This window comes from Coregonus lavaretus, assembly GCF_964263955.1.
Source record: "Coregonus lavaretus genome assembly, chromosome: 4".
NCBI classification, from domain to species: Eukaryota; Metazoa; Chordata; class Actinopteri; order Salmoniformes; family Salmonidae; genus Coregonus; species Coregonus lavaretus.
Window position 1 is genome coordinate 14,786,040 of NC_139991.1, and position 20,806 is coordinate 14,806,845.

Sequence of the window (20,806 nt, forward strand, 5' to 3'; positions counted from 1 at the left end):
AGGATTCCTGTGCCACCACCCCGCCGGCCAGATGCTCTCAGGGTATGCGAGAACACATGGTCAGACGAGGAGAGTTAGTAGGAGTAGCAGTGTTTTCAGTGGTAATCCATGTTTCCGTCAGCGCCAAGAAGTCGAGGGACTGGAGGGTAGCATAGGCTGAGATGAACTCTGCCTTGTTGGCAGCAGAACGGCAGTTCCAGAGGCTGCCTGAGACCTGGAACTTCACGTGGGTGGTGCGTGCAGGGACCACCAGGTTAGAGAGGCAGCAGCCACGCGGTGTGATGCCTTTGTATAGCCTGTGTGGAGAGGAGAGAACAGGGATAGACAGAGGCATAGTTGACAGGCTACAGAAAGTGGCTACAATAATTCAAAATGGAGATCGGAATGAAATGAACTAAACATCTGGGAAAGGAGAGAGCGGGGCCTCCCTCACTTACGTTTCACTGAAACACCCAAATATAACTCTCCCAACTTCCACCTCAGAAACAATAATTGTTGTAAACTACAGCGGTTCAATGTTTACCTACCCTTACCACCTGGGGGCGGCCCGTCAGGAAGTCCAGGATCCAGTTGCAGAGGGAGGTGTATAGTCCCTGGGTCCTTAGCTTGGTGATGAGCTTTAGTCAATGAATAGCATTCTCACGTAGGTGTTCCTTTTGTCCAGGTGAGAAAGGGCAGTGTGGAGTGCAATAGAGATTGCATCATCTGTGGATCTGTTGGGGCGGTATGCAAATTGACGTGAGTGCTATGTGTCGGTAGTCACTTAGGCAGGATACCTTAGTGTTCTTGGGCACATGGACTATGGTGGTCTGCTTGAAACATGTTGGTATTACAGACTCAGTCAGGGACATGTTGAAAATGTCAGTGAAGACACTTGCCAGTTGGTCAGCTCATGCTCGTAGTACACGTCTTGGTAATCTGTCTGAATGTTGACCTGTTTAAAGGTCTTACTCACATCGGCTACTGAGAGCGTGATCACACAGTAATCTGGAACAGCTGATGCTCTCATGCATGCTTCAGTGTTGCAGTGTCCTTCGTCAAGGATCTCTCTGTACTTTCCTCCGTTCATCTTTCCCTCAATCCTGACTGGTCTCCCAGTCCCTGCTGCTGAAAAACATCCCCACAGCATGATGCTGCCACCACCGTGCTTCAACGTAGGGATGGTGCCAGGTTTCCTCCAGACGTGACGCTTGGCATACAAGCCAAAGAGTTCAATCTTGGTTTCATTAGACCAGAGAATCTTGTTTCTCATGGTCTGAGAGTCCTTTAGGTGCCTTTTGGCAAACTCCAAGCTGGCTGTCATGTGCCTTTTACAGAGGATTGGCTTCCGTCTGGCGCCTCTACCATAAATGCCTGATTGGTGGAGTTCCACAGAGATGGTTGTCCTTCTGGAAGGTTCTCCCATCTCCAAGGCCCTTCTCTCCCGATTGCTCAGTTTGGCCGGGCAGCCAGTTCTAGGAAGAGTCTTGGTGGTTCCAAACATCTTCCATTTAAAAATGATGGAGGCCACTGTGTTCTTGGGGACCTTCAATGCTGCAGACATTTTTTGATACCCTTCCTTAGATCTGTGCCTCGACACAATCCTGTCTCGGAGCTCTACGGACAATTCCTTCGACTGACATGCACTGGCAACTGTGGGACCTTGTATAGACAAGTGTGTGCCTTTCCAAATCATGTTCAATCAATTGAATTTACCACAGGTGGACTCCAATCAAGTTGCAGAAACATCTCAATAATGATCAATGAGAACAGGATGCACCTGAGCTCAATTTCGAGTCTCATAGCAAAGGGTCTGAATACTTATGTATATAAGGTTTTTGTGTTTTTTATTTTTTTTATACATTTGCAAACATTTCCAAAAACCTGTTTTCGCAAGGACAGGGCAGGACCAAGTTTGGGAAACCCTGGTCTATAGTATGTAATACTATTGAATTTCTGTGACCGTAATTGTGTAGGATTGAGAAGTACATTTGGTGCAGCGCGTACAAGTGTGACTGCATGTCACGATCGTCAGGGAGAGACCAAGGCGCAGCGTTGCAGGTGAACATATTTATATTTATTTAATGATCACACGATCAAAACAACAAACGAAAAACGTGACGTCTATGGTTTAAACACAAACCAACACGAACAAGAAACCACAAACACAAAGTGAAAGACAGACAGTTAAATATGTCACTCAGGCCAACATAGAAATACAAACATAGAATACACACCCTGGCTCAACATAACAGTGTCCCCAGAGCCAGGGCGTGACAGTACCCCCCCCTAAAGGCGCGGACTCCGACCGCGCCAACTAAATACCACAGGGGAGGGACCGGGTGGGCACTCCGCCTTGGCGGCGGATCCGGCTCCGGGCCTGATCCCCACTCCCTCTCCAACCCCCCAAAGTACCCCTGGTCCGGTCTGGCCCCGCTGGCCGGAGCTGGACTGCACACTGATGGAGCGGATTGCTCTAGCTCCGGCGTAACGCATCTGACCGGTGCCGGACCAGGCACCAGAGGAACAGGCACGGGCCGTGCCGGACTGACGACGCACACCACTGGCTTGGTGTGGGGAACAGGCACGGGCCGTGCTGGACTGACGACGCACACCACTGGCTTGGTGTGGGGAGCAGGAGCGGGCCGGACAGGGCTGACGAAACGCACCACAGACTTGGTGCGGGGAGCAGGAATGGGCCGAGCCGGGCTGACGAAACGCACCACAGACTTGGTGCGGGGAGCAGGAATGGGCCGAGCCGGGCTGACGAAGCGCACCACTGACTTGGTGCGGGGAGCAGGAACGGGCCGAGCCGGGCTGACGAGACGCACCACAGACTTGGTGCGGGGAGCAGGAATGGGCCGGACTGGGCTGGCGACGCGCACCACAGACTTGGTGCGGAGAGCAGGAACGGGCCGGACAGGGCTGACGAAACGCACCACAGACTTGGTGCGGGGAGCAGGAACAGACCGGACCGTACTGGGGACACACACCACTGGCCCTACACCGGGATCTGGAACGGGCCGGACCGGACTGGTAACACACCCCAGTACCTCTCGCCGTGCCTCTCCACCTTCCATCCCCTCTTCGACCAGTGGCCCCCGTAACCTGGCGGCCTCCTCTGCCAACCCGCTGGACCGCTCTATCGCGGCCTCCTGCTGCCCCGACGTCGTGAGCCCCCCCCTAAAAATGTTCTGGGGGTCTCTCCTCCCCGTGGGCCAGGCCTCTATCATTTTCGCCCAACTGTCGCTCCTCTGTCTCCAACTCCCGCTATTCAGCTCCTCAATGGGCTTGACCCAGTCGAAGCTCTTCCTCAACTGTTCCCAAGTCCACCCTCTCTGCTCCTCACTAGGCTTGACCCAGTCGAGGTTGCCACGGAGATCTGCTAGCGATGGCTCCTGGACACGCTGCTTGGTCCGGTTTTGGTGGTCTCTTCTGTCACGATCGTCAGGGAGAGACCAAGGCGCAGCGTTGCAGGTGAACATATTTATATTTATTTAATGATCACACGATCAAAACAACAAACGAAAAACGTGACATCTATGGTTTAAACACAAACCAACACGAACAAGAAACCACAAACACAAAGTGAAAGACAGACAGTTAAATATGGCTCCCAATCAGAGACAACCAGCTGACACTCGTTGCCTCTGATTGGGAGTCACTCAGGCCAACATAGAAATACAAACATAGAATACACACCCTGGCTCAACATAACAGTGTCCCCAGAGCCAGGGCGTGACACTGCAGTTGAATTATTCTGTTGCGGTAAAAAATTGAACTTGGTGGAGAGCAAGACTTGTGTACTGCATCTCTGTCTGTTTACCTCTCTTTGGTGTGTGTACTTCTGTGTGTGTCTCTGTTTAGTGTGTGTGTTTCCGAGTGAGCTTTTGGAGCTGACTCGTGTTGTGCGTGCGCGTGTGTGTGTGTGTGTGTGTGCATGGATGTGTTTGTGTTGGAGTGCTCTAGTATATCCTACCTAGATGATTTGTAATACACTCAGGCTATTGCCCTTTATCAGTGACTTTGGCACCTCTCCTGACCTTGTGCTCATCACAGCCCCTTACATCCCCTATGGAGAAAGACAGGCTCTTCAGAAGACACAAAGGCCCAGAGAGAGAGAACACACACCCACCAACACAGCAGTGAATAACAATGGGGGCTCTCTCTAAATTTCAGCCTGAAACTCTTAAATAACAGCATCACTCTCCTGATGCAGCACACACACACACAGTCTATGGCAATCGTTAGCTGCACAGATGAGATCGATAAACACAGGCATCAGTTTGATTGAGATGTGGGGCTGATTATGGGGTGGAGACACAATCAAAGACATAATATTAGTATTTTCATCCAGTTGAGAATAGATATTACTGATTGAGTGTCCTCCCAGGGTAATCTCTTTCTGACCTAGTGCTGATTGTATTTTCCCAGGAGGCTGTTCTAGGAAGTCGTTTGGGCTTGATGTTGTTGACCACTTCAAGCTATAAGGAATCCTGTTTGTCCACAGGAGCATGTGTAGTAGCACTCCTCTCTGCAGGTCTGTGTGCCCACCCCTGGAGGCTGGCCACTGGGGCATTCACTCAGACTGGCATCCACAGGGGAGAATTCCAGACCATTGTCTGCCTATTCGATTTGGAATGAGAAAAAAATATCCTTTGTGTTAGGCTTTTACAGCCAAAAGGTCCTCAACCACATTTCTAACCCTGTCTCAGGTGTGAGATTCTGTGAGCTGCACATAAAATGGTCATTCAGATGTGCCAGTAATGCATCAAACTGTTCATTTGAATGATTGACCCATCATAAAGGCTTTGATGTGCCAAATTCATTAGGGCATGTGGTAGCACTCCAAGGTGGCATTAGTTAGACTTAGTCGTGCCACACATTGTGAGTGGCACTTATGACCAATATGTGACTTCAATCTGTGTCCAGACAGTGCCTTGTATTGCCCAGACTTTCTTAGTAAACATCTGATGTTACTACAAAGTTCTGTATGGTTATTCTAACAGTTAAAAGCTAATGGTGTGTGTTGGATCCGGCCAAGCAGCAGGAGAGGAAGATGCTAATGTCCATATTGACTGACAATAAAAGTAAAGAGAAAACCTTCCCTACATGTGTAATTTCACCTATCCTTTCAATCCCTTACAAAGTGCCAATACAGCATAGCATGATGCCTGTCCTCAAATTGTCTTCACATTATTTAATCCAGCCGCCTGGAGCAATATCCATCAGATCTAGTTTTAATTGAACCCTGGTAGACGACGGCTCCGTACTGTAAGTACAGCAGGTTGTTATTTTAACAGCTTAGTCTCAAGGTCCTCCCAGTCTGATAGAAGCTGGGCTTTTTGTTCTGTTAAAATTAATATACAGACGTGTCCTGGTGGGAGTAGAGAGAGACCGGGCATATAGGGAATGTGTGAGTTTGTCCTCTGGCTTCATAATGTGGAAGGACATGCTTTGGTGTGTGTTGGAGTGGGAGACTGTCTCCATTTCCAAGTTTGTTTACCTCTCTCCATCTTGCTAGGCTATGTGTTGAGCATACCAATTGAACGTCGTTGCAGTGTCACATTTCTCAGTCTTTCAGCGACACACAAAGATGGAAACACATTCTCACTCATACCTTGTCTCTCTCTCCACACACACACACACACACATAATGCCAAGCCGTCCTCAAGGGTGAGAGTTTCTCTCCGCCTCATAGCCGGCGGTCCTCTCCACCACAACGCTCCCTTCAATGCGCAAGACGGCTGCAGTCAGAAAAGAGAGAGAGGGAGCGAGAGAATGGAATGAAAAGACAGGTGGAAAAAGAGAACATTTTCACGCTGATTCTATTTTTAGACTTGCTCCATTTCGACACTCAGGATAAGATCTAAAGGCGTATACACGGTAATCGTCTCGACAGAAATGGGTACAGGAAGAAAGAAAAAATCACAACTCAAACAAATGTTGGAAAATGCTGTGGAAATTAAAGCTCTGCAACCAAACTATTACATTTCCCTGTTCAATACAGTCTCCCAGGCTGGAGTTCTAACCCTCCCCCATTCAAATGGTTTGAAATAAGTTTCATGTTTGTATCTCCGTTGTGGACTTAATTGTACACGGCTACTAATTGCCTATTAACTGAGTATTTTCTGCACAGGTCTCTGTTGTATCGTTACTCCCCTTCTCTTTTAAAAGTGTAGTATGTTATTTGTTTTTACTACACTAGTGTGTTCATTTAGGTATTGCTTCACTAATTGAGGAGTGTGTTTTACACCAATAGACAGCAATATCTTCTGTGTATAAGTGTCCCAGAGGATACAGTGTCCATCGTCATCCTCTAGTCCAGGGGTGTCAAACATACAGCCCAATCCGGCCCGCGGGTGGTTTGAGTAAAACATTAAATAAACAAATAAAATACAATTAAAAGAAAACAATTGTGTGGGAAAACAAACTCAATATACTTTAAAATGACTAAACCCAAATCGAAACTGTGTAGAAATGATAATGGACCTACATTCATACAGTTTCTTGGCTGTGTCCAGCTCGCTAAAAAACACCAAAATGAAAGCTAGACAGTCGGGAAGCATAAAAAAATAGAGGACTCTTTTTAGCAAATTTTGACGGCGAGGAAATATAACCAATTTTCAGTGTGGCCCTCCGGACCTCGGTGAAGACCGAATGCGGCCGCCGGGGCAAAAAGAGTTTGACAACCCTGCTCTAGTCCATTTTCATCTCTGATTACTTATGTTGTAGCATCTTTCGAGGAGTACCTACCTCTGTTGTTTTGTCCGTCCTTGACTGTGTTCCTGTCCGTATGAACAGTATCCATCGATTAACGCAGGGTGTGTTTGTGCAGTCCCTAACAGCATCTCTCCCTCTCTCCTCTGTGTTGTAGTGGTCAGCAGGCCTTCCTCCTGGAGAATGTTCCGTGTAACAACGCCAGCTGTAAGGATGTGGGCCGCATGTTCCGTGTCCACTGGGACCAGTCTGACCTGGGGGCCATCCCCGGGGCCGCCGTCGCCACCTTCTTCGACATCTATGAGGATGTGAGTACAACCCCCACTCCCTCTCTCTCCCTCTCTTCCCCTTGCCACCTTATTTGACATCTATGAGGATGTGAGCACAACCCTCTATCCCCTATTCCTCTCTCCTCTCAACCTCTCCTCCTCTCTCTCGCTCTCTTTCTCTCTAATTAGCCCAGGCTCCCCTCTTCACGCCTTGACACTGTAACACAACCAAAGGCTCTGCTGATTAAAGGAAGATCACTGGTGACCTCGGGCTCTCGCGTCTCATCATTAACCAATTAACCATCAGCAGAGTTGTTACTACCCCAGCTGTGACTGGGAGTCTGGCAGACTGGCTGCTCTCAGTCACTTTAGGATTGCCGTTTTTCTCTCTGTCTTGTGGTCTAGATCCCACCAGCAGCTCTGTTTACTGCTGTGGATAGGGCAGGTTTGGTCACCCTGACAGTCATCCAAGTTTGTCATGTAGTCTCATTTATATCATCGCAGAGCAGGGTTTAGTGGGATTTTGTTTCAATTTGTATGACAACCCCCACAAATTCGAAGTTTGAATGGCACAGAAATCCATTGGGAGTGTTTTCATTATGTCTGTAAGAATTGGCTCTTTTCAATGTGTCTTCCAGTATGGTTAGTCTTGTTAATTGTCCTGTTTGTGGGTGGCACTGGATCCTCTTTTGTCAACAGTCTCCCTGAGAGGCTTCAGCGGCGGTAGCTACATGAGGCTGTAAATGGCACGCTCATGAGGCACTCTCTCCCACACTGGCAAGCAGATTACGGCAGCATCTCTCTCTCCTAATCCCACTCCGAGCCGACGGAAGGGTGTGCCAAGACGAGCATGTTACTGCGGGGCACCATTAGCGCAGGATGCCAGCCCGGCTCTGGCACAGTGAAGCAACAGGGCCTGACAGACAGAGCACGGTCATTGTCCCCCTATTAGGAGCCCAATCAGCTCACAGCATAGCCCCCCTCTGAGATGAGATGTGTGCAGTCGAGAGGTGTAGATAAGATGGGTTGGGCCCATCAGCTCTTCAGGAGATTTGGAGAGTGGGCTCTGCTGCATCTCAAATCTGGTTGTCTTTTTAAATCTTTAAATGGACACGTAGCTTTCATCCTGACCAAGATTCACCATCTGGGACAGCTTACGTCTTATTTAGTCAAAGTTTTCCTCCACTCCTCCCGTCCTTCTTCCTGAGAGCTCTATCTCGATCTGACTTAACCCCATCACTTCCTGCCTCCCGGTATCCCTCTCTTTCATTACCGCATCCAAGATGGCCTTGCCTACTTAGAGATTACATAATCTATGTGTTTGTTTTGGCTGTGTGATTTATGTATGATATGTATTCTAGTGCAATATGCCCTGTCTCCTCGTTTCAGTGGAGGGAGTAGTTATCCATCTCTATATCTATATTCCACTCCTGTCTCTGGGAGTTGGCTCATTTTCTCTGTAATTCCCTGACAGAGAGTGGGAGAGGAGTGCAGATAACTGCTGTAATGGAGGATCTGTTCTCTGTCCATAACGGGGATGAAGTGGTACATCAGAAGAGACCGTCAAAGAAAGCTTTGACTCCATCTCCTTTTGTCTGTGATGTATTACCACTTCTCATTTGCAGGGAATATTAGATATGATCGTGCTCAGCAAAGAAGAGGGGAAAGAGGGCTTCGTCATCCACGCTTTGAAGAACAACTTTGAAGCCGACGCATACTTTGTCAAAGTGATTGGTGAGTTGGAACTTTCTCCCGCGTCTTCTTTCACCTTCTGCAGTTAGCGTGTGTGTGTGCATTCCATGTTTGTGAACATCCACTTTTGTATGCATGCATTGTATTCCTTTTCTGTGACAGTTAAGTTTGAGAACTGTTTGAAAACTTTTCATAAAAGTATTTTTTATGCACTCCTCTCAGCATTAGGCTGAAGAAGAGCACAGGATGTTTTTATATCGGACTGTTTTCAGGATATCACAAGAACATCCTCATTCCCTGAGACTAGAGTCGTCAGCGGTGTATACGCGCTGAGCACTGCAGGCTACATCCCTATTAGTTTGCATTAGACAACAGCACACGCATCAATAAAAACACGAATGACTGCAGGGCATGCATCTCCCAGCATCCTTTGGGTGTTTTAACTGAACTCCTCACCTCATTCCTCTGTGTGGCTCCCCTCCCCAGCCTATAAGAAACAGTAGCAGTGTGGCTGTAGTGATGGCTGACATTTTGAAAAATGTCCTCTAAAAAGCTAATTTTATGCCATTTAATCCTGGCTGCTGGGTTTTAATTGACGGAGAAGCAGCATGTTATTTTATTTTCCTTAATTCTGTCGTCCCCTCTCTCCCTCACAGCCCCACTGGTGGGCTGCTTTAGTTTTTGAGCTATGACTGCTCCTCTGCCTACAACATCAGGCCCAGACACGGAGACAGTCCCACATTTGCGCACACACAAACTTTCACATATACACTCCCTCGTCTCACACGACTGACCCAGTAGGATTTTTCCACTTCTCTTTTCTGACCTGTTGGTTGTTTCTATTCAGTAAAGCACTGATAGATCAGGAGTGTGCTGAAGTTGTCAAGTGGCTGGAGATGAAGGAAGCACTCTGGTAATTAACTATGAATCTCAAACTGCTCCCAGGCTGCCTGGACCCTCTTGCTCCTGCTGTGGCGTACAGTACATGTCAAGTAGCACGCTGCGTTTGCGTGCCTCTGAAGACGCACACTGTGAACCCAGAGAGATGAGCTCCGTCCTCCTATTACTCGAACATATTCCCCCTATCTGCAAGAGCGCTCGGAGCAGCATGGATATCCTCCCATTAAAACCCAGTCTTGGTGTCACACACTAACACACTGGTGGGCATGCAGAACGAACTCTGCTGTCTCGCAGTTCAGCTGTGACTGTTTGAAACACGAGCAGCATCTTCCTTCCCTCCAGCCCTCAGCAGGAAGAAAGCCTGTGAACATAGTAATGGTGGAGGTGTTTAGAAGGATTATGGGTAGGTAAGCTGTGTTTGTGTGTAGAGAGAAGATTGGCTGGGGTTCACTCACATTCTGACTGTGTTGTTGTGGTGAACAGAGGGATGGTGTCAGGGGTTAGAGAGGGAGGGAATGGGAACAGATGAGGGATTTCAGGTTGGGATTGATTGACAGACTTGTCAGTGTTGGACATTGAAGAAGGTGGACATTGATGGAGGAAGAGCAGGTGATTCATCTGGCCCTAATGGAAGAACAGTACGGACAACAGTCTCCGGGGTTCTACCAACATGCAATCAATAATGGATGGGGTGTTGTTGCTGCCAGTCACACCCGAGCAACCCCACCCTCCTCCCCTTGTTGGTGTGTTGTACGTCAGGCGGTGGCGGTCCCCCTGGTGACGGGCTGTTTTCCGCCGGCGTCAGATCCCCTGAGCTCTTATGGAGCTGACTCGCTGTGGTATTGACTTTAAGTCTGGGTCACTCACAGGATGAAATGATAAGATATGGCCCACGGTGGGACCCAGAGACGCAGCTAATTGCTGCATTCAGCGCCCAGCCTACGCCCAGGATTGATCTTTTTAAACTCATCCTCAAACGGCGCCCGCCTCTGGTTCCTGAGGCTCTGGTGCTATTATGGTCAACGGGCCGGTGCTCTGCTGCTCACTGCAGAGTCCGACTGATATGCCATGCTTTTGACTCCATTGCTCCGATGGCGCTCTTTTATTTGCCTATAACAGGGGTATTCAACCGGGGGTCTGCTGAGGTACTGCAGGGGATCCGCGAAAATATATATTTGTACTTTATTTCATAGTTTTTATGAATATCGCTAGCAACAACATAATTAACAAATGTTTTATTACATTCCTACAGTAGAGAAGAGGATAATATTTTATTTCTAATGATGTCAACTTCATTTCTCAACTCGTAATATTGAGCAAATTACACTCATTGGAGCCAATTACACTCACTGGATTATCTGACATAGGCTTTGAAAAAGCACCGGTGAATAGGCTACCAGTGCCGCTGGCTGCTGGTAAGCTTTCTTGACATGGACATACATGTTTGCCAACATATGGCTAAACTTTGTTTAACCAGATAAATAACTGCTCTTAGTGAAGATGTGTTTGGAGTTACCTTTCTTCTCTTCCAATTACAATGTGGGGAGGTCAAAATAATGAAAAACTATCTACCAAATCTATTCATATTAAAATGTTGATTACTTCTCCTTTGCAATTATCATTCACCTGATGACAAGACGTGAAACTTTTTTGGGGGGCTAACGTATGATGGGGGTACCTGGGTTGCTGGTTTGCCTGGGAGGGGGTCCCTGGGCAAGAAAAGGTTGATGACTCCTGGCCTATAAAACTGGCTCTAATTACTGTCTCATTGAGGCCAGTGTTAACTCAAACTGGCCCTTCAATTAGGATAATTAATCAGGTAGCTGAGATGGATCAGGTCGCTGGGCGTCGCACAGGGGCCAAGGGAAGATGATACCCAGCCGTTAGGGGAGACCAGGAACCGTCTATCTCAGAAAGTCAAAGATGTGTAATTACTCTGTTTTTACTGAAGAATTAGGTAGTGTGACACTGGTCCTTCAATGTTACAAGTGTTTACTTCAGTGAACTAGCCTAGTTCAGCAGTCAAATCCCCATGATATACCTGAGGATTAATACAAATAATGAGATATTGAGAGTCAAAGTGGAAGTGTTAGAAAAGGGTAACAGAGATGGTGTGTGTGTCTACATGCAGGTCTATATCTGTGTGTGTGAGTGACATACAGACAGAACTATGTGAGCTGATTACGTTCTCCTCCTCTCTAGTTAGGATGCAGATTCGCTACATTGAGGAACATCTGCAGGCTTTGATCAGTCCAGTACACATCCTCCTTTCCCTTTTCTCTCCGCCTCTGCCAAGCTGTCAGTCAGGAAGTAACCGCCCTCACTCACATTTCAATTCAGCTCAACAGATGAGGGAGCTTTCAGAGACATTGCTCTCCACTCTCTTTTGGAATTTGAAGATATGAGTCCATATTTCTGGAGGTTTTTCTGCTGGTTTATTGGTTGTTTCTGCGTTTGGTGTGTAATATTGCGTGGTGAATTAAAGTATACAGAATGAAACTCACATAGGACGCACACCAAGGATATAGGATAGAACTATCGATTATTGTATTTCCTCTCTCCAGTTTTACAATAGCCGTCAATCTGACACAACTTTGAAAGTATTTCCAGGGTTACCATTTTGCAGAAGGAAACTTTTCTCCCATGTCCAGTAGTCATCCATTCATTTTGGTCTTAAAGGTCTTCTGACTACTCCACCACCCTCATATATAATGCATCTCTGGGAGCACAGATGGAATATTTCATTTCACATCTGCAGCCTGCAGATGATTGACAGCTAAAGCTCGTCCTTCAAATAAGCCTCAAACAAAGGTAGTTGAATGATGTCAGAGCAGCAGGCGAGGTATGACTATGACTTACCATTAGATCAGTCTAACATGACAGATAACTAGACTTCAAATCCGTCTGGGAGGTGATTGACATCATGCACACGCGCACACACACGCACACACTTCCTTCGTGGATTACTCCGCTATGAGCAGGTGGTCATCCGGAAGACGAGTAATAGTAAAATACAAGTGGAAGCGGGTAGAATGACTGTGTGTGTGTGCATGTGTGTGTGCGTGCATGCTTTATGATTGTGTGTGTATTGTGTGTGTGGCGGCAGGTAGCCTAGCAGTTAAGTGCGTTGGGCCAGAAACCGAAAGGTCGCTGATTCAAATCCCCGTGCCGACTAGGTAAAACATCTGCCAATGTGCCCTTGAGCAAGGCACTTAACCCTAATTGCTCCTGTAAATCGCTCTGGAGAAGAGAGTCTGCTAAATGACTAAAATGTCATTGTAATTGTGTGTCACTCCCTGTCTGGCAGACGTGAAGCCTATGGTCAACGCCGGCCCAGATTAGGCCTGAGGAAAAAGAAAGCAACATCTCGGAGTGCTCAGCTGTCAGTGTAAGACTGCTCATTGATTGCATTTGTAGCTGCTGGCGTGGTGTGGTGACATGACATGTGGCTTCCCCCTGTCAAGAGGCAGCCAGCCCACAGCTTGGAATGGCTCTTCTTTTCTTGTGACGTTGGCTTGGTTTCCATGGTTCCCTATGGTTTTATCTCTTTTTATGATGATGATACGGAGGCGATTTAAATGTGAGAGCCGTCAGACAGCGTCTCCGGGGTAGGATCTGGAGGGACTGGACTGGACTGGTGGAGGATTTGAACATGCTTTGACAGTAGTTAGGCCTGGGAAGGCAGTTGTCAACCCAGTTCAGCTATAGGCTCCCATGCATGTACACTACAGTACCCTGCTGTACTGTTAGCTCCGCTCTATAGTCCTGGAACAGAGTCTCATTCAGAGCACATCAGCAGCACCATGCAGCCCTGAATGATGGTACTGTCTGATTTCAGGTGAAACTGATGCAGCCAAGAACAGAGAGAGGGCATCTCCCACAGCTCTCATTAAGATGTCAGAGATGGCTCAGACATCTGGCCTCACCTGTGTGTGTGTGTGTGTGTGTGTGTGTGTGTGTGTGTGTGTGTGTGTGTGTGTGTGTGTGTGTGTGCGCGTGCGCGCCCGCATTATGTTATTTCCTCCAAGCCATGCTGGTGTGCTGCTCAATGAGGCGGAACGATGAACCGGACACTCAGTCCCTTATCAACCCATCTGTCTGATATGTGTGCTCTGTCTACAGCCCATGCACCGCCCTGGCGGCAAAGTACATGCCACCTCCTAAAACATTACAGCATGATCGCAGTATGACATAAATCCTAACACCACAAGAAATCCCACCTAACTAATGGCGACAGCCAGCAACTGAGATAGCTAAGTTCTCATTCTGCTGCATGGTCTCTCGCATGCATAGACATTAAAGGAACAAACCCCAAAGCCGTCTCGCCAAATGCCTCAGTGAATGTCTATTGGCTATTCTGTAAAGCCCTCATGAAGAGGTCATAGTGTGCAGTGGATTAACAAAAGTCTGCATTATCTCTACTATAGGCTATATGAAGCTCTTGCACTAAGCCCTGGCATTAAAGAAGCACATTATTAGCTAAATCCACAAAAATAAAATTACATTTTTTAACAGGTCTTTAATGTTTAAATGCAAACGTAGTGTATTTTAGTTTTAAAAAGGCTTCTAAAGTTTGTAATTTCCACGGAAAATGTATCAACCCCTACAAAAATGTCCATTAATTATAATCCACATAATAATTCACATTTCCTGTTGCTGTAGGATTATTTTCCTGCTGGAGCAAACTGGATCAAATTAAGATCCTACATCTGTACACACAAAGAACACACACACACACACACACACACTAGTAGACAGGCCCAGACATACACAGGCAGAATACACTGACAGTCCATTTCATCCTCCACCTCAGTGGACAAGTCCTGCTGGGGAGCTGCCGTCAGCATTGAAATCACCCTTGTCGCAGCTCCCTCTGACAAATAGAGTGGGGGAAAAAAGTATTTAGTCAGCCACCAATTGTGCAAGTTCTCCCACTTAAAAAGATGAGAGAGGCCTGTAATTTTCATCATAGGTACACGTCAACTATGACAGACAAAATGAGAAAATAAAATCCAGAAAATCACATTGTAAAATTTTTAATGAATTTATTTGCAAATTATGGTGGAAAATAAGTATTTGGTCAATAACAAAAGTTTCTCAATACTTTGTTATATACCCTTTGTTGGCAATGACACAGGTCAAAAGTTTTCTGTAAGTCTTCACAAGGTTTTCACACACTGTTGCTGGTATTTTGGCCCATTCCTCCATGCAGATCTCCTCTAGAGCAGTGATGTTTTGGGGCTGTCGCTGGGCAACACGGACTTTCAACTCCCTCCAAAGATTTTCTATGGGGTTGAGATCTGAAGACTGGCTAGGCCACTCCAGGACCTTGAAATGCTTCTTACGAAGCCACTCCTTCGTTGCTGTGTTTGGGGTCATTGTCATGCTGAAAGACCCAGCCACGTTTCATCTTCAATGCCCTTGCTGATGGAAGGAGGTTTTCAATCAAAATCTCACGATACATGGCCCCATTCATTCTTTCCTTTACACGGATCAGTCGTCCTGGTCCCTTTGCAGAAAAACAGCCCCAAAGCATGATGTTTCCACCCCCATGCTTCACAGTAGGTATGGTGTTCTTTGGATGCAACTCAGCATTCTTTGTCCTCCAAACACGACGAGTTGAGTTTTTACCAAAAAGTTATATTTTGGTTTCATCTGACCATATGACATTCTCCCAATCCTCTTCTGGATCATCCAAATGCACTCTAGCAAACTTCAGACGGGCCTGGACATGTACTGGCTTAAGCAGGGGGACACGTCTGGCACTGCAGGATTTGAGTCCCTGGCGGCGTAGTGTGTTACTGATGGTAGGCTTTGTTACTTTGGTCCCAGCTCTCTGCAGGTCATTCACTAGGTCCCCCCCTGTGGTTCTGGGATTTTTGCTCACCGTTCTTGTGATCATTTTGACCCCACGGGGTGAGATCTTGCGTGGAGCCCCAGATCGAGGGAGATTATCAGTGGTCTTGTATGTCTTCCATTTCCTAATAATTGCTCCCACAGTTGATTTCTTCAAACCAAGCTGCTTACCTATTGCAGATTCAGTCTTCCCAGCCTGGTGCAGGTCTACAATTTTGTTTCTGGTGTCCTTTGACAGCTCTTTGGTCTTGGCCATAGTGGAGTTTGGAGTGTGACTGTTTGAGGTTGTGGACAGGTGTCTTTTATACTGATAACAAGTTCAAACAGGTGCCATTAATACAGGTAACGAGTGGAGGAAAGAGGAGCCTCTTAAAGAAGAAGTTACAGGTCTGTGAGAGCCAGATATCTTGCTTGTTTGTAGGTGACCAGATACTTATTTTCCACCATAATTTGCAAATAAATTCATAAAAAATCCTACAATGTGATTTTCTGGATTTTTTTTCTCAATTTGTCTGTCATAGTTGACGTGTACCTATGATGAAAATTACAGGCCTCTCTCATCTTTTTAAGTGGGAGAACTTGCACAATTGGTGGCTGACTAAATACATTTTTCCCCCACTGTAGCTCTATCCAACAGAGTAGAGTTGTGCACAGTTGTGGATTTCTGGATAAACCCTGAATACTTACTGTGTTATCGGTCCAAGGTCCATATGTGACCCTTACTTGGTACCTGTTGCATACGAGTTTAATGAATGACAACAGAAGAGAAAAAGCGAGAGCTGTAAATAAAGACTGGGTTCTTAGAAGGCAGGGGGGTTGCTCTGTGAGAGTCAGAGAGGGAGAGTTGTCTATCCAAGCACACAGAGAAGCATCCACATCCTGAGCAGTAGTAGCAGGGCCAGTGAGTCGTGAAGGACAGCGGCGAGGCACAGTCACTGACTTCCCGTCTGTCTCTGTCCCTGAGCCACGCATCACTGCCTGCGTCAGGCACTTTATGGAGTCTCTATGTCAGCGCCATTGATTGGATTTACCCATTCTACTAACCAATTTACGACACGACACGACATGCTCACAGTCCCCATAGTCCTTTAAACAAGCCAGAGAAGGTGTTGCACTAGCTGCTGTTCATAATGGCTCCACTAGTGACTAGGGATCACGTCTTTGTTATGATCCATTGGAAAGAGAAGGGTTTCTAATCCAACCTCAACGCCATGGGTCAGTGTGGATTGGAATTAACTTGGCGCTCTGGGAACTTGGTGAGAATAGTAATACAAGTTAAGTTGTTTGTATTTTTTCCAGAAATCAAAATGAATTTGGAGAAGGTAGCTTTAGCTATATGAGATTAGTTCAACCCTAGCAGACAGAAACACCCTTCTGGGTGTAAAGGCCCAACATTTTATGATCTATTGATCTGCTCTGTCCTCTGCACACTGTTGACAGGTGTTAGACCTGATCCCAGGGCCCGGTTTCCCAAAAGCATCTTAAGGCTAAGTTCATCGTTAAAACAATTGAGCTCAATGGTTCTAACAATGAACTTAGCCTTAAGATGCTTTTGGGAAACCGGGCCCAGGTCAGTGTTTGATCAGATAGATATCTGCATTCTCATGTCTTGATTAGGGCTGTAACCGATGAAATCAGCAGCAGCACATGTACCCAGAGGTATAACCCCCGAACTCAACGAATGGCTCCACGTGGAGGTCAAAGGGCCTCATCTCATTCCAATGTCAGACACGTCCTTCAGTTCCGTACAGTAGGCTACACGGTCCAACAGTGACGGTCGGTCTCTCTGAGACTAGGCCTAGTAGCTCTAAAGAGTAAGGACATTCATGTGTTTACTTTGAATGGGGTTGTTTGTTTATCTGCATTAAGGAGTGCAGTCAGTCAGTCAGTCAGTGTGCAGCAGTACACAGGATGCATGATGGGAGATCTTAATTAAAGCAGTATTCAGCAGCTCAACTTCAATGTGCAAATCACCAGCGCCAGCCAATTAGTATGCTAATATATTAATTCCTCTCATTGCTGATTAAGAATTCAGGATTTTGTTCTTGCTGCTCCATATGCACACAAATACTTATATACTTCCCCTGCAGCTTATTAGTGAGCACATTTATTTTCTGTGTTCATTTTACTTCCAATTACTTTTCTTTTTTTTCTCTCTCGCACTTATTTCCTCTCTCGCACTTATATGCAATGAGTGCATTTGTTTAGCTTCCCCATTAATAAGCATCCACAGTAAAACAATATATGCACTGCAGGTCTATCTTAAGTATACCAAGTCTGGGTTTTCCAACAGGGATGACGTCATTAACCATACAGTATCTAACTCATTTAGCCGTGTTGTTAGTCACAGACAACTCCCACACTGTTTGGGATTGTGTAGGACAAATAAAGTCCCTGTTGCTAGCTAATCGATCTTCCTTTTCTCCTCCTCAGTGCTCAGTGGACTCTGTTCTAACGACTGCCCGGGAAACGTCAAGGTAAGACTAGTGTTTCTGTGCATGTGTGTGCATTATAACACAATGAAAAAGATAGCCAAAGAGATACAGTGGAGGTATTGAAATTGAAAGATACAATTTATAGAAATATTTTGAGAAAGTGAAAAGGCTTATCTTGTAACTTGTCATTCAGGCCATCTTGGTCCTGTAAGAGCATCTGCTAAATGACTGAAATGTAAATGTAAAATGTGATAGTCCCTCATCCCCAGAGCTAGTGACAGACAGGCTTGGTGCTGGTCCTGTCGTAATGTTTTTGTTTGGGTTGTTTGCCTCTCCACTGTGTGTCCGCTCACACTCACCCCCCATTGCCTGACTCAGCCGGGTGATTGATCGAGCCCATGTCTGGAGCTTTGAGCTGTTTTCACTGCTCACCTCCTCCTTAAGTCCCTCACATCTATCACTCTAACCCTCTTCTGTCTGTCTGTCTGTCTGTCTTCCCACCTATTGTCTCGGCCTCTATCACTATCCACCTCCTTTCCCTTTAGTTACCACAGAACTTTTGTTCAATTTCCAATCCCAGTACAGTACAACTGTTCAGTCTGATGAAACTACAGACCATGTATAGTACAGTACTGTGTGGGAGGGTCTGTCTGTGTGGGAGCCTAGCTGCACACTCCAATAGGCTGCTATAGCTTTTCATTAGGCTGTTAAAACAGAGCCTAGGCAGACAGAAAGCTCTCTTCATTAGGTGTCATCGGCCCATAATGAAGAGATAATACAGCCTCCATATGACCACTCAGTCATTTCCCGCTCCGCAGAGCCCCACCCTGCGGCATGCTGAGAGAATCGTCTCCCCACAGTACTGGTGATGGGTGAAAAAATAGATAGTTACATATCGGAATATTATTTTTGACGATGTATGGTTTTGACAATATCGCAATATTATTTTTGCGCTAGTTGGCTGTACTTGAACCAGAACTCCAGTATGTTTCCTTCTTAGCTTGTTCTCCATGTTCTGGCCGGGGACTTTAATGCAGGGAAACTTAAATACGTTCTACCTAATTTATACCAGCATGTTAAATGTGCAACCAGAGGAAAAAAAACTCTAGACCACCTTTACTCCACACACAGAGACGCATACAAAGCTCTCCCTCGCCCTCCATTTGGCAAATCTGACCATAACTCTATCCTCCTGATTCCTGCTTAAAAGCAAAAACTAAAGCAGGAAGCACCAGTGACTCGGTTAATAAAAAAGTGGTCAGATGACGCAGATGCTAAGCTACAGGACTGTTTTGCTAGCACAGACTGGAACATGTTCCGGGATTCTTCAGACAGCATTGAGGAGTACACCACATCAGTCACTGGCTTCATCAATAAGTGCATCGATGATGTCGTCCCCACAGTGACCGTACGTACATACCCCAATCAGAAGCCATGGATTACAGGAAACATCCGCACTGAGCTAAAGGGTAGAGCTGCCGCTTTCAAGGAACGGGACTCTAACCCGGACGCTTATAAGAAATCCCGCTATGCCCTCCGACGAACCATCAAACAGGCAAAGAGTCAATACAGGGGTAAGATTGAATCGTACTACACTGGCTCTGACGCTCGTCGGATGTGGCAGGGCTTGAAAACTATTACAGACTACAAAGGGAAGCACAGCCGCGAGCTGCCCAGTGACACAAGCCTACCAGACGAGCTAAACCACTTCTATGCTCGCTTCGAGGCAAGCAACACTGAAGCATGCATGAGAGCACCAGCTGTTCCGGATGACTATGTGATCACGCTCTCCGTAGCCGATGTGAGTAAGACTTTTAAGCAGGTCAACATTCACAAGGCCGCAGGGCCAGACGGATTACCAGGACGTGTACTCCGAGCATGTGCTGACCAACTGGCAAGTGTCTTCACTGAAATTTTCAACATGTCCCTGACTGAGTCTGTAATACCAACATGTTTCAAGCAGACCACCATAGTCCCCGTGCCCAAGGACTCTAAGATAACCTGCCTAAATGACTACCGACCCGCAGCACTGACGTTTGTAGCCATGAAGTGCTTTGAAAGGCTGGTCATGGCTCACATCAACAGCATTATCCCAGAAACCCTAGACCCACTCCAATTTGCATACCGCCCCAACAGATCCACAGATGATGCAATCTCTATTGCACTCCACACTGCCCTTTCCCACCTGGACAAGAGGAACACCTACGTGAGAATGCTATTCATTGACTACAGCTCAGCATTCAACACCATAGTGCCCTCTAAGCTCATCACTAAGCTAAGCATCCTGGGACTAAACACCTCCCTCTGCAACTGGATCCTGGACTTCCTGACGGGCCGCCCCCAGGTGGTAAGGGTAGGTAACAACACATCTGCCACACTGATCCTCAACACGGGGGCCCCTCAGGGGTGTGTGCTCAGTCCCCTCCTGTACTCTCTGTTCACCCATGACTGCATGGCCAGGAACGACTCCAACACCATCATTAAGTTTGCCGACGACACAACAGTGGTAGGCCTGATCACCGACAACGATGAGACAGCCTATAGGGAGGAGGTCAGAGACCTGGCCGTGTGGTGCCAGGACAACAACCTCTCCCTCAACGTGACCAAGACAAAGGAGATGATTGTGGACTACAGGAAAAAAAAGAGGACTGAGCACGCCCCCATTCTCATCGACGGGGCTGTAGTGGAACAGGTTGAGAGCTTCAAGTTCCTTGGTGTCCACATCACCAACAAACTATCATGGTCCAAACACACCAAGACAGTCGTGAAGAGGGCACGACAAAGCCTATTCCCCCTCAGGAGACTGAAAAGATTTGGCATGGGTCCTCAGATCCTCAAAAAATTCTACAGCTGCACCATCGAGAGCATCCTGACTGGTTGCATCACCGCCTGGTATGGCAACTGCTTGGCCTCCGACCGCAAGGCACTACAGAGGGTAGTGCGTACGGCCCAGTA

General features: G+C 46.9%; 1 protein-coding gene across 1 annotated transcript in view; it reads left to right on the top strand.

The window, feature by feature from the left end:
- Nucleotides 1-20,806, top strand: part of LOC311128684 (T-cell immunomodulatory protein-like) — a 125,518-nt gene that overhangs the window by 67,504 nt on the left and 37,208 nt on the right. Inside the window, exons 11-13 of the mRNA XM_084160895.1 lie at nt 6,857-7,007; nt 8,594-8,702; nt 17,850-17,893. Of these exons, the coding sequence (XP_084017021.1) occupies nt 6,857-7,007; nt 8,594-8,702; nt 17,850-17,893 (304 nt within the window). The remainder of the gene's footprint in view (nt 1-6,856; nt 7,008-8,593; nt 8,703-17,849; nt 17,894-20,806) is intronic.